A 14,404-nucleotide genomic window follows, 5' to 3' on the forward strand; every position below is an offset into this window, starting at 1 on the left:
CCCAAGGTGTCAGCATGGGGGTCAGGGCTGTGCACAGCTGGTGATGCGGTCAGCGGTGTCCCTCATACAGCTCCCCACTCTCCACTGTGGGCTAGGTGCGAGCGCCCGCACGCATTCCAAATCGCAATCTTTAGGCCGTGATCCATAGGGACTAGATCGATGGGAAAGATTGCCGAAGCATGACCAAGTCTCGCAAGCAACTTGGACGCTTGCCGAGAAGATCGGCGGGGAGGCCAGGAAGGCTAGGACTCATGGTCGACAAGGGCCACAGTGGCCGTGAGCACCGCGAGCGGGATGGGCGCAGCAAACATGCCATCATAGGCCCTCACCTCTGCGGCCATGATGTTCTGGTTTGTACCTACAATCCCCAACATGCGCAGTCTTTGGACCTGTGCTCTTCTCTCAGTTGTAGGTGGCGCTGCGATTGGCGATGCAGCAGATGCCGAGCGGCCGCGGCAAGGAGCAAGGTTCAGAGGACGATGTGGCCTCTTCCCGGGGGTCGGCAGGGTCGCATTTAGGTGCTTGGTGGCGGCTGAGAGGAACACGCCCAGCGTCCACAATTGGGGAGCAGCAGCACAGCCTCTGGATCGTCACATCATCGTTGTGAGCGGCGGTGACGCATATCGGCCGGGAGCAGGCCGAAAGGAGGCGTGGTCGTCAATCGCTGGCTTCGGCGTGCCTGGCAGACCAGCAACAGTCCTTGGCGGCATGGATTGGCGGCATGGATTGGACCAAGGGCCTCTGTAGGATCTCAACACGAGCCCGCTGGGCCGTGGACAACAGTTGCGGCCCATCTTCGGGGATTGTCCCCAGGGTTGGCGGAGAACTGGCGCCAAGGGCTGGGTTTGGTCGTGTCGTGGGTCCATTGGCCCGACCATGGCGTCACTCATGCACTGATTGGTGTGCCTGGGTTTTGTATTGTACTACATAAACAACTCACTGGGGTGTACTACGCACCCCTGTCCTTCGGGGACCCCGCAGACTGGTCAGCGGAAGAGCCCAGCCCCGCGCCAGGTGCTAACTGCTTTGTCCCGACAAGAGATCATCGTTGGCTGGCAGTACTGGCTCTTCAGGCTGGGTGTCTGGGATCTCGCTCAAAGCGTCCAGACCCTGACAAGCCCTAGGATCAGACGAGCCAAGGCTGGACCCAGCAGAATCGTCCTCATGTGTGCAAGACCACCACGAGTTCAAAATTCTGGATGGTTCAAGTGGGTCTGCAGCCAATGTGGGACTTCCACCCAGCGCCAACAATGGGGACACAGATCTTGTCGGACCACCGTCTGTTGCCCCAACAGCTTTGGGGGCCTGGTCCACAACCAAGGACTGATTTTTTTTCCTTTTACTCTTTCCTTTTCTGGCACGACGACGAGATTGGCGGGGCCCGCATTAGCCTGGCCATGGCATCATCTCCTTCCTCAGGGAAGGTATGGACAGTGGTACCGCCGTGGCGCAAGGGGCAGGCCATGCGGAAGCGACGGCCACCCCATCTGAACGGACAGCACGGTTTCCGGCACACCAGCCCAGGGCGTCCATGACCATGCCATCCGCACGTCCAGTGGGCTGCGCATCGATGCGTCGGCGTTTGCTGCCACGGCATCGCGCACGTCCAGGTCCAGAGCCATGGCCAAGGCCAAGGCCACTGCCGGCGCTAGCGCCACCGTCGCGATCAGGGTCAGTGCCAAGGGGGTGCCAAGGGGCAAAGCCTGTCAACCTCCGCGCGGACAAGCGTAATGGAGATGGGGTACGTGAGCGCCCTGACATGGTGCGCCAGAGCCGACGCGGGAGGTGATCTACTCGACAATCTCTAGAGTAGCGGCGCGGCAGATGACGGCAGGGTCGTGCGAGCGCCCCGACAGCCGGAAGGTGGCAAGGTCTGCTCGGGAACGCGTGTGGGGGTGGAGACGCTCGATCCAGCGGCTCTCTCCAAGGATGTGCTCGGCCGTTGAAAGGTGCCATGCTTCGGCGGGGATGCCGCAGAGCTCGAGCTCAAGCTCGACGCGGTATTCGAACTCGCTTGAGACGGCATGGGCGAGCTTGCTCCAAGGATGAAGCGAGAGATAGAAGCGTGGGTTGCAAATGAAGTGGTCACCGTCGAGGCGGTTCTTGGTGAGCTGGGAGCTGAAGAGGATTAAGAAGTCCTCGGGGTGGAGGGTGTGGACGGTGAAGTCGCCATCGAGGGCTAGGCTAGGCTAGAGGGAGGGGGCAGGGAGCAGGTGCGGGAGACATCATCCCTCCAGAGGCCAGTGCTCAAGGGCTCAGGGTTGTTCTGCCTTCAACCTAGGAGGTTCACTAATTTTCTTTCATCTTTTTGCACCCCGCACCTCCTCGGAGGATTGTGACTGAACTTCTACCTTTTCAATGAAAAGAAACACAAAGGTCCTTTGCGGGTCCTTTGCGTTTTCATGAAAAAAAGGGAGGCGTTGTGTTTTAATTAGTCAAGTAATAAGAATGTCCAGTTCAATCCCCCAAAGTTTGTGTCTCTCATCTCAAGAATACTACTCTTTTTCAACCCAGCTGAGCAGTCAATGCTGCCATCATAACGCATATAGGGAACATAGAAGCTTCCACAGTGGCAAGTAAGAGAATCGCCCCTCTTCATTATACAGCTTGCTAAGCAGCTAGAAATATCCATGCAAAGCCACATGGCAAAATCGCCTCAACACCCGACAATAAGAGGTTATTTGATCTGATACCAAAAGTTTAGATGGTAGAATACATGGTTAGGAAGCTAAGGGAGTTAAAGTGACCAGCCCGAAACTTCAGGGTGCAAAATTGATTATTCAATAGAAGCAAGAATAAAGAAAATAAAGCGTTAATAAATAATACTCCCTCTGTCCCATAATATAAGATCTTATTACATCCAATATAATTATATTATGGGACGGAAGGAGTAGAACTCAAGAAGCATTGAATTAAGAGGGGGGAATAAACTATAACAAATGCACAGAAAGTAACTCAAAGAAAACTGAGAAGTTTCTAAAACAAACTCACGTTTCATAGGTCTGCGCCTCCAGTATTATTTGCTCAATCTCTACTCTGGCATGAAATGCGGGTTTTGCCGCAAATGATTGCAAATGTTGTGCCAAGTTAACATGCCTCTGAATCATACAATGTGTCATAATTAGTGGAAGCAGAGGTAAACAAACTTAGGTATTTAAGTAACTCACAGCTATCTCCGGTAGCGAGTGTAACCTCTTCACAAAATCCTTAAGCTCAGAAACCGATTGCGTCTGTTTATGAAAAATATTTAGATAACTTCCATTCAAGCAACAAAGAAACCAACTGGAATACACATGCAGATACTTTGGATGCTAAACAGAAAATTCCCTAGTGGGATATCCAAAGTATGTAGTTCTCATAAAAAGGGACAAACTTATAATTTTATCCTAACACCTGTGTTCATCACTCCTTACCCCAAATGTAACATCAAAAGCCAGCAGCATCTCCCAATACAACAATTCAAATTTTGACAAATCATTCCATCAAGTATACGTGAGACAATGTCCTCCGAATATCCAAATCGAACAGTTCAAATTTTGACCAAACATTATGTGAAGTATACGCGAGACGTGTTCTCTGAATTTCCACATAAAAAAAATATTGAGTGAAGATTAAAGAGCTGCCAAACGGGCAATATATGATAGTTCTGAAATTAACAGTACAATATTTTCATATTGTACATGCTTAGTGGTCCTTTTTCTTCTTCAAAACTGTCACATCAGATAGTTCAATTCATGCCAATGTAATCATATTTACACTACGAAAACATATCGTTCGAAATGGATACGGACTCTTGTTCTGAATATGATAACAGAACAGACAGAATCATTAACCATATTTCAAAATAACTGCAGCAACAGCAACCTGTCAATGCAAACACCAACAACAAAAATGATGTCTAACTCTCAAAAAAAAATAGAATAGAAAATGGAAGCTTTTATTACCCCTGGCCTCTGCCTCCTAAGATGCATATAACCAACAACCTTACTACATTGTTTATTACAAAGAATTCAAACTTTGATCTTGCCAAAAAGAGGGTAAGATCAAAAATATAGACCGACTAAGATGAACTCTCGAACTATGACCCTATATAACAAAACAATTCCTTGTCAGCCCAGTATCTAAAAAAATCAATCATAAAGTGGTTATTTATACAAACAGGGATTCAGTCAAATTTCTCAAAGAAAATCAGCTGAAGATGGTGCTCCTTATACACTAACATCATATTAGGACCTTTTTATTCAACAGTATTGTGAAGGATTCTAGATAAGCCTATCCCTCCTAGTCAACATATTAACACCATCGTATACATGAGAGATGAGACACATACTTAAGGCACTAGAGTTTGAGAATGAGTCAATGTTGTTCCGAATTTGAACGTTCGAGGCCAAACCTGCGATTGACTCCAGGCACCGGTGATTGAACTATGCTATAGCATTTTCAGGCACCATAAGAAGGGAGGCACACTAACACACCTATGACTGCTATACCAGATCTAACGAGTCACTAAGCAGGAGTAAGCATGATGCTGGAGCTGAATTGAAAATAGAAAATACGACGACATGTAATCCACCTTAGAATCTCAAATACTGAAACACACAAAGTAGATACCCATAGTCAACCAAGGTGGGAACTGATCATGGATGAACAAATCTGGTGGGGGCACACGCGGAGGTGGCAGACCGCACGCAAAGAGGTTGGCATGGTGGATGGGCTAGGGGTTGCTTCGCTCTTAATATCATGCTAGCTTTCTGGGAAGAGAAATTATCACAGCTATATGCATTGTATTGTATTAAAATTTATAAGTCACGGACCACATGGACCTAACCTACTGCTGGGTGGACCTAGTTGAAATTCATGACAAATATTAAAAGATAATGCATACCAAGAATACACAACATGATGCAAAACTCTTTAGTTCTTACACTTACATTCGTTGATTTTACTTCTGCATAATCTTGCTGAATGGACGTTGCCTTTTGGCGGACGACCTGCAGTCAAAACAATTTGCAATGACCAGAACACGATATTATTTATGGCCGCTTGCATGACAACCAGAACAACAACATTAGTGCAAAGCTCATTCACACAAGATATACAAGAGGTAAAGCCAGTGGAGTGAACCTGAACTACAACATGCAAGTTGAGGTCTCGAATCTCCTTGTACAACTTATCACTGAAAAGAGAACAGCGACATAAATTTATAGCTCCAAATCCATGCATGCTTATGTACATAGGAGCATTGCACACGCATAACTTGCAATCTAAGAAGGTTTGAAAATGTATTTGTACATATGCAAAATTTGAGTCTTCAGAAATGCACTACAAAATTAAAACCAATATTGTGGGATGTCAATGGCAATAATATACACGTATAGAGGAAGCTTCCAAACAGCAAAGCAACAATTCTTGCACACACAAAATTGTTACACGCCACATCGTTATAACAATGTTCATTGTTTGTTTTCCAGATAGTACATACCAAGGATAGTTTACCTTGAATTGAGTGGAACCTTGACCTTTTTTCCATCTTGTTGAGCACCCATAATGCTGGCATCAACTTCCACAGATCCATTATGAATTTCCAACATCTGTCAAATAAAACATAATCACATGATTCATTCAAAGCCACTTTAAATTTAGATTCGTAATGGAAATGCAGTGGCAGGATGGTAGAAATTCAGTTCATTTTGGTTGCATTGATTTAGGCAATAAACATCACACCACTGCCATTCATGCAGCGGATACACCTGAGTTAATGTTGCTCCAGAATCATACAAAAAATACTGATAAAACCGAGACTGACCCAGCCAATGAGCTAAAATCTTAAGCAACACCCTGCTGCAAAGACGAGTATAAGTATGCAGCTGCATAGGGGTTTTCACTTGGTCTAAGATTAACGAGTTCACCATTTACCAAAATATCATTGCACCCTGCTCGTTCCAACACAATTAAAACTAGTATGATCACTGCTACCATTGCAATGCACATAACCTAGCAAACTAGGAAGGTAAAAGAGTAAACAGGGGAAGTATCTACTTGCATTTCACATCTCCTGTTCAAGACAACAATCCAAAGCAAGGTGGACATTACTTAAAAGCAAGATATTATCACAGTTAGTTCAGTCAGGATACGACATTCTGTATGCAGCTTAACTCCAGTAGCCATCTGGATAGACCAATATTAAATGACAAATCAGTCATTCGATTAGGACAACAATGTGTAGGACCCCCTCCATCCAGGGTAGATGTTTCTGGCATACAGTTCAGTATACACCTTTGACCACATTATTCCAAAAATCATTTGATACAGAAATCCACCAACAAAGGCCAGTCTAAAATGTCAAATCCACAGCAGTTTGTCTGCATACATTTTAAAATGACATCTATTTTGGAACTAGGGTAGTAAACATGAAAGCTCAAGGAACCATTACCAAGTAAGAACCAAAGTTTTAGGTGGCCTTTGGTAGCATCCTGTCATTTCCATCTGCAACTCTATGGTTTTTAAAATTTACTACACGTCATTGGTAGAGATTAGGGAGGTGTGGACCTTGGGACTACAGCCGGACGGCTGCGACACTAGGGTGGATGGCAACAGCCGTATGTATCAGCTGGTGTAGATAGCTATCACGCAGTTATGCATAGAGTAGATAGTTATCAAATAGAGATTGAGTTTGTTAGTATATAGCCAGCAGCCAGGTCTGATTCCCATCCAAACAATGAGAAATCAATCTATTCCTTCCCAAATGTATCTCCCACCTATGATCTAATCGCTTCCCCAATCAGGCTGACTCCATTCGAACACCCTCCCGGCGGTGTTTACCCCGTTGTGTACTGTGGTTGACAACATACATACTGCTGAATTCATTACAAGGCCTACACTGCTGCACACATGATCTGGTGGAGGAGCCACAACAAAGATGGAGGCGGCAATAAAAATGTCTTATTTTGACTGGCAAGGAACACAAACTGTGTGGTATTTCGCATCAACCCCAACTTAAGAGAAAGCAATACTAGAAAGCCAGGAACATGCTAGCTCGGAGAGTCATACGTTCACATGTTATCAATCAAGATTCAACAGAGAAAGCTAATAGATCAAACACTTGTGACTTATAAGTAATGCCAGTATCAAAAACTTTATGGCCTACCTCGTCTAATAGACCTTCATACGTTAGCTGAGAGCACATTGGTGTCACCATATCCACCTGAATGAATAAAAGAAGATGAATTCCAGAAAAGGAGAAGACATCAAAAGAAAATATATCACACATTCACACCTAAGATCACTATAATTTATATAAAACTTTGATCACTTAAAAAAATAGTGAAAAGGTTCATATATGCTGAGAAAAGCAAGAAATGATCACAAAGTGTACAACAGAAAATTACCTCTCTATCTAGCAAAATAACGGTGTCTATCTCTGGAATCCCCATCTAAAAGCACCACAAAGTAAAAATTAGGCAATCAGCTGAATTTAGAGATCTGAGTCATGAAAGGTTGAAATCAAATGGCATTACATTATCCATGCTGACCGGGTCTTCGAGTTGCATATGGTTCAGCAATTCTGCAGCTTTGGTTGATGCTACACCCTTGGCTCTAATATTGGGGATAACCCCGAAGGCAAACTGGAAAAGAAACCTTATACGCGTAAGAGCAACACTTTATGAATTTGATGGAAGCCAGTTTCCCACATTGAAATAGGGTGAAAGGCTTTCTAGTAAACGAAAGATTGTGTCAAAAAACTTGTGAGATTGCAGATGCAGAGTTGGTAAGTAATATGCAAACGTCAAGTATAGTGGTCGATCGCAACTTAGTCTATCCATAACAATATTTCGGCCATAAACTAATGAATCACAAATGGAGTAATCATTATTTCAAGTACAAAACATTCCAAACACAGGAAGGGAAGACATACATACATACCTCTAACTTATGGATAGCTTTTGCAACATGCCAGACAGAACTTGTATCTCCTTCAATAAGGCATTCCTGAAAATCATAAATGCTCCAATGAGACTAATAAAATGTTAGAAAAACATGCTACACCAATCATGTAGCTGTACCTGCAAGGAATAGTCAAGCTCCAAAGAAAGGACATCCTCGTCCAAAGGAACTAGATACAAGGGATATTCTCCGATTGTCAACTTTTGATGAACTTTCTCTTCCTCCAGAATCTGTGTCAGCAAAAAAAAAAGAGAATTAAATTGAAGATGCCTTAGTGCAAAGAGAAATTTATGGAGTGGATTCCTGGGCTCATGTGTCCTAGGCTCCAAGCTCACAAAATTCTGAGAACAATAGCTAAGCATGTGTTTGGGCATCCGCGAGTTAAGGGGAAGAAAAACTTATAAGATTACTACTATAACAAGGAAAATGTCTACCAATCATCAAAACAACAGGACAGTATAATTTTTTGGCACCTGAAAGTATGTACATAGTATAATAATTGCATACGGGCTATGAGTGATGTATTTGCCAATTTGTAAACATTTATTTATTCCTCAACAAATATTACAACTCAGAAAAAATCTATATTGAGTCATGGTTTACAATTGTCTGTGCCATCCATAATCAGATATTTGGTCATTAGCATTGCAGATACATGACAATTCAGGGGACATTACAAAAGATAGGTTAGAATTTATTAATTTTATTATACATAAAGATAGTTAGCATTCCTGGATCCTCTTCTGGCTAGTCAAATTCGATACTTCTTTACCAAACAATGGTGACGAAGTTCAAGAGAAACTGAAATATGTTATCGCTAGTTTAGACGCTAGAAGATCATAGCCAGCATTATGACTTAGTGTAAATGCATAGCTCAAGCTTCTCAATTTTAATTGTCAAAACAACACAGCCAATGGGTCACGAATTAAAGTAAAAGGGCATCAGCTTTATATAACAGTGAAGCAGCAGGCAAGCTGAAATCCTTGAGAAGCTTATTCAGATTGTAAAGAAATATTCATATGAATAATCTGTAACAAAAGTTCCATCCTACGGTAACTACTGTATATGTCACTGGTATGGATAAAACTGTATTTGGGAAGAAATAATGCAAAGATTTATGGTGTTCAGATTGGAAAAACATTTCAGGCCTATCATCAGCAATGAAAAGAACACATGTTCAGTTAATACCTGCCATGTCAACATTTTAGTACATAAGGTCGTATTCATTGGCATCATGTCTAATAAACCTATTGGGCTAAGAACTACAGGAATACACTCGGGAAATGGGAATACTCTGAAGGACTGATTCCGTCTTGCCAAACTTCTAAAACCTAATCAAACAAAGCATAACTATAATTATGATATCTACTAGTGCAGATTTCACCCATACAAGATGGAATTCCATTCTTTCTGTGCAGTAGTAATGTATGAGATCAATAAATTCAACATTACAGACATGACATCCATACAGGATAATGGTGATTGTGTTTGACTCATCTCTTATTGTAATGAGGTCTATAATTATCGAATTTCGCATGAGTCTCACAAATTATTCTACCATACTAGAATTATAAGTCCAAACAAAATAATAGAACATGCATGTACATTAATGGAAATAAAATATACAGAAACCAAAATACCTTCTCACAGGCAACTATACGGCGTGGTACAAAATAGAGGTGGTATTCCCTCTGGAACCCTTTGGATTCGTCATTCTTAATTTGATTAGCCACAAATTTCATGAAGTTCAACTGGGAGCGAACAAGATACACCACTTTGGGGCATTCCGTCTGAAGAGGGTCAGCAGAGAGGATCCGCAGCTCCGTGCCATATTCCTAATCAATGTAAAAAAAACATGTCTGAGCTATCCAAGTTGAAACAAAGAAAGTAGCTGCAACATGGCTTTACTCTTTTGTTTATGTACGAAAGGTATTTGAAGGAATATTCCCATGGCACATCCCCAAAGTTCAAATTATGTATTAAGATATTAGTTAGGGACATGAAACGTATCGCTTATTGGCAGCAGATCCAGAGTCTATCACCGAACCTTTAGCACCGAGGTCTGCAGGATCAGCGAGAGGGTACCCGCAAGCTTCGGATCAATGACCAGACACTTCTTCCCCCTAATCTGATACACAAGGAATTCAAACTCTTCAATGTCAACAAAAGTACATAAGATTGCGACAGGGAGTGCAGGAGGAGAAACGCACACTCTTGATTATGCTGAGAAGTTCCTTCTGTGACTGCTCCCTGGATGCCAGGGTTAAAAGAGATTAAGAACACAAGTCAAGATTTAGAGGAAGACACAGGAAGTGAGTAAGATCAGGATAAGAGACCTGAGGGCAGTAAGATTGAGCGCGGCGTTATCGAGGTTTGGAATCTGTGCCATTTGGCCCACTCAACACCTTCATATTTCACGAATACATCAAAAAGATATTCTTCTTAAAACAAAGAAGCATGCATATGTGAGTAATTAGATAGCGTATAGATAAACAGCGACTGTAGCAGAGTATAGAGGAAAACTGCTAAAAGGGGGGAATGAAAAGTACTACTTCCTCCGTCCCAAAATTCTTGTCTTAGATTTGTCTAGATACGGATGTATCTAATACTAAAACGTGACTTGGTACATCCGTATTTAGACAAATATAAGACAAGAAGTTTGGGACGGAGGGAGTATTACACATGATGTTCGCAACTTATAGATGACAACCATTCTGCTCAATGAAGTGAAATAATTAACATCAAACCATCCACTAATCCACTAACAGAACATCCCAATGTAGTAGCTATAGTCCACACAAACAGAAGCAAACTACATAACTACCAAAGTTGGAACAAGTAACAGGGCTATGGTTTGGAATAACATTGGTGCGTTCCAAAGGCCAAAAACTTTAACTGCCCAGATAATCTAAATTTTTTACGAAATATGAGCATAATCATGTACTTATGAGGCTAATGTTCATTCACTTGGCATACACTTGACATGAATCCAAAATCCCTACATAAGATTTGCTAGCATGGCATGAGCAACGGTAAATCCATCATCCCAGATCCATCCCCAAATAAATCGCAGCCGCATCAAACCCCCGGATCGTCCAAATCGGGGAGCTAACCAGAGGCATGGGGCACCACACTTGAGAGAGGGAAGCTCACCTGAGAGGGGCCTCGCTCCTCGATTCGGGCCGCTGCTGCCGGTCGTCGCCTTCGCGGACGGCGGCGAACTGGGGTCGTCGAGTCCACGGCGCCGAGGAGAGGAGAAGGCGGGGCGGGGACGGGGCCTCGAGGGAGGAGAGTAAGGAATGGACGGGACGGGACGGGTGGTGGAGGACCTGCAGAGGGGCGGAGAGCGGCCGGCGGGCAGGAGCGCGGAGCTCCGGCGTCGGAGGGGCAGACGAGCGGGCGAAGGAAAGCCGGGCGGCGTGCGTTTTTCTTTTTCTTTTTTCTTTTCTTTTGGAGCGAAGCCGGTCGGAGTTTTTCCCTTTTTTTGACGGGCAGCCGGTCGGAGTGTGTGCGTGCAGGGACGGAACCCGGCCCATAACATCCGTAAAGTCTAAATAAAAAAATAACCTACAGACAGCGGCAGCAAACTAGGCCCGTTTGCCCAAATGCCCATGCATAACGATCTTACGCACGTTCCTCTATATATCCAATTCGGCCACTCATAAAAAAATCTATCTAATTCCTACCAATTATTAAATGGGTTTGTTATTTCACATCTAGATGTGAAATACTACCTCCGTCCTGGTTTATTGGTCCTTTTTAAATTTTATGCTAAACTTTGACCTTATATTTAACTAACAGAATGTTAATCCATGTCACAAAAAATCACTGGAAATTATGTTCAAATACGAATCCAACGATATAATTTTTTGTAGCATGCACTAACATTTTATTAATTAAATCTATGGTCAAAATTAAGTAAAAAATACAAAGAAGACTAATAAACCAGGACGGAGATGATAGTTATCTCATATCTAACTCAATCATCTTTGGATTTGTTCTGTCCCTAAAATTCACGCACACGCTAATCTTGCGTTGTTCGCGTTCGAGCTCGAGCTGCGCTCGCGCAGCCTGAAGCCCCGCACTATGGGCTATTCCCATCCTAGCATAGTTGTTCCCCTTTAAAGACATGCTTAGTCTAGACATGCTGAGTACATGCATCTGCAACTATTTGGTAGCAATGTATGTACTGACGCATGCTGAGCTGAGACTATGTTTGGTAGCCTGCATCAAACAAGACATGGTGTACTGAGACGGTGTTTGGTAGCCTGTATGAGGTAGGCTACATGAACGGATATTTTGTCATATGTTCGATGAGTTAATCTAAATAATTCAAGCAATAAAACATTACCATGCCAACATAATTTGGATGATGATAATGTGAAAAAATCAACAATTAACATAAGGCATAATAATCATGAATTGTAGTAGTGCATCACTAGATTCATATTGCATTAGACATAATTCCTTCATGCATAAATTTTTCTCTTAACCATAGTAGGCTCTCTGAACAGAAGATAGACAGTAAATAAAATCAAATTATCATATTCCAATTAAGCATATTCGGCTCTGTCTTCTCTGTACAGCAACAAGGGCTCTTCCCTGTTCAAGGTCCCGAGCAGAGGCAGGAAGGACAGGGGTAGGGGGAGGAAGAGAGGAGGAGGGGGAGGAAGCGAAGAAGCTGGCGGATCTGCTACCTCTCCCGTGTCAGGATCTACTTCGGCGACGGCGAGTTGAGTCCGGCCAAGAGCAGGGGCGGGCCGACGGCGAGTGGAGGACCGGCCCGGCATAGGGGCGGGCCGGCGGCGAGGTAGACACCTTCAGCAGGGCGGCGGAGAGATTGAAGAAGGAAGGGGACCAGCGACGGGGTAGCTAGCGAGCGGTCACTGGCGGCTAGGTCAGGAGGGCTCGCGCAAGGGGAGGGGGAGGGGGTCGCGGGAGGGCAGGGGAAGGGGTGGTCGTTCGAGGAAAGTGGGTCGGGTGGAGAATTCTCCCCTGTGCGGTCTCAGCCTCGCTCGACTCGGCAGGTCTGTGTGGGGTGCTTCGACTCAGCTATGCAGAGGCCCTTTTTTGCATTGGTTGGGCTATGCTCAAGTGAGCCCATACACTCTACCAAACACCCAAAAATGGGTCGGCTAGGGAACTTTTTGGCATATACTCTTTATGCATGCTACCAAACACACCCTATGTGCGTGCGTCGTGACGGTGTGGGTTGGCCCATGTGTGGCAGCATGGGCTGGCGTTGCCGGTTCTCTTTTTTATTCTTTTTTGTCTATTTTCTGAACAATCTCAATTCAGGTGATCCCTATATGGTACATAGGTCGCGCGCTAGCGAGATGGTGCGTACCCCCACCCCCCTAGCGTCCGTAGTTTTTTGGGCCGTCCCATATAGGGATTCCTCCTCCATCGGTTTTAGGAAGGTTCTAGAACCTTCCCAGAACCGGTTTTTCTTATTTGTTTCTTCCGGGTTTTTTTTTATTTCCTTTTTTCTTTTTACTTTTTCCAATTTTTTCTTTTTTTCTTTTTTAATGTTCTTTTTTTTCTTTTTTCCTTATTTTCACCTTTTTTCTAAAAAAAGTTTGGCCATGTATCAATTTTTGCGAACAAATTTTCTTAAATTGTGAACATTTTTAGAAATTCTGAACATTTCTCAAATGCAGAACATTTTTACAAATTTGGGAATATTGTTTTGAAAAAGTAAACATTTTTTTGAAATCATGAACAGTTTTTTAAAATCATGATTTTTTTTAAATTCGTCAACATTTTTCTAAAATCATGGTTTTTTCAAATTCTCGAATATTTGAAATTGTGTACATTTTTCCAGAAACGGTGAACATTTTCTTAATTTATAAACATTTTATGAAATTCAGGAACATTTCTTTTGACGAACATTTTTTTAGTTCCTTAATAGTTCTTGAAATAGCAAACATTTTTTGAATTTTGTGAACATTTTGTTTAATTTGTGAACAGTTTTAAAAATTCCTGAACATTTTATGAATATTGTGAACATTTTTCTAGGAATTCATGAACATCTTTTGAATACACGAACATTATTTTTTAAATTGTGAACTTTTCTGAATCCTTGAGAATTTATCATTTCCTGAAAAAATCAAATTGGGAACAATTTTTGAATTCACGAATAATTGGACAATTTCTAACTTTTCTTGAAAAAAGGCTAAAAACAAGGGGCTCCCCGTCCCGCACATGGGCCGGCCCATGAGGGAGCGCGGGGGAGCAGGGAGGGTACGCGCTCCCGTGGCTGCCGGCGCGTACTGCGTTGTATAGGCGCTCCCCTCAATTCACTCAGCCTTTGCATTTTTGTGAGGTCTTTATCTTTTATCTTTTATCTTTTATTTTTTTTCCTCACCTTGCGATGTTATGATATGCATATATACCATATATTTATTTTAGAAATGGGGGAGGACCCTCGGCCTCTGCATCTGAACGATGCATGCAGCCA

The 14,404-nt window shown here is 43.2% G+C and overlaps 1 protein-coding gene across 1 annotated transcript in view; it reads right to left on the reverse strand.

The window, feature by feature from the left end:
• Positions 1 to 11,381, reverse strand: part of LOC119323309 (vacuolar protein-sorting-associated protein 33 homolog) — a 16,469-nt gene extending 5,088 nt beyond the window's left edge. Inside the window, exons 1-15 of the mRNA XM_037596922.1 lie at positions 11,098 to 11,381; positions 10,281 to 10,349; positions 10,155 to 10,194; positions 9,992 to 10,072; positions 9,585 to 9,779; positions 8,064 to 8,174; positions 7,924 to 7,989; positions 7,518 to 7,625; positions 7,389 to 7,433; positions 7,148 to 7,204; positions 5,497 to 5,591; positions 5,125 to 5,176; positions 4,932 to 4,991; positions 3,168 to 3,230; positions 2,992 to 3,098 (exon numbers count right to left, since the gene is read on the reverse strand). Coding sequence (XP_037452819.1) covers positions 2,992 to 3,098; positions 3,168 to 3,230; positions 4,932 to 4,991; positions 5,125 to 5,176; positions 5,497 to 5,591; positions 7,148 to 7,204; positions 7,389 to 7,433; positions 7,518 to 7,625; positions 7,924 to 7,989; positions 8,064 to 8,174; positions 9,585 to 9,779; positions 9,992 to 10,072; positions 10,155 to 10,194; positions 10,281 to 10,333 — 1,133 coding nt within the window. The 5' untranslated portion in view covers positions 10,334 to 10,349; positions 11,098 to 11,381. The remainder of the gene's footprint in view (positions 1 to 2,991; positions 3,099 to 3,167; positions 3,231 to 4,931; positions 4,992 to 5,124; positions 5,177 to 5,496; positions 5,592 to 7,147; positions 7,205 to 7,388; positions 7,434 to 7,517; positions 7,626 to 7,923; positions 7,990 to 8,063; positions 8,175 to 9,584; positions 9,780 to 9,991; positions 10,073 to 10,154; positions 10,195 to 10,280; positions 10,350 to 11,097) is intronic.
• Between the last annotated feature and the right edge of the window lie 3,023 nt (positions 11,382 to 14,404).

This window comes from Triticum dicoccoides, chromosome 6B, assembly GCF_002162155.2.
Source record: "Triticum dicoccoides isolate Atlit2015 ecotype Zavitan chromosome 6B, WEW_v2.0, whole genome shotgun sequence".
NCBI classification, from domain to species: Eukaryota; Viridiplantae; Streptophyta; class Magnoliopsida; order Poales; family Poaceae; genus Triticum; species Triticum dicoccoides.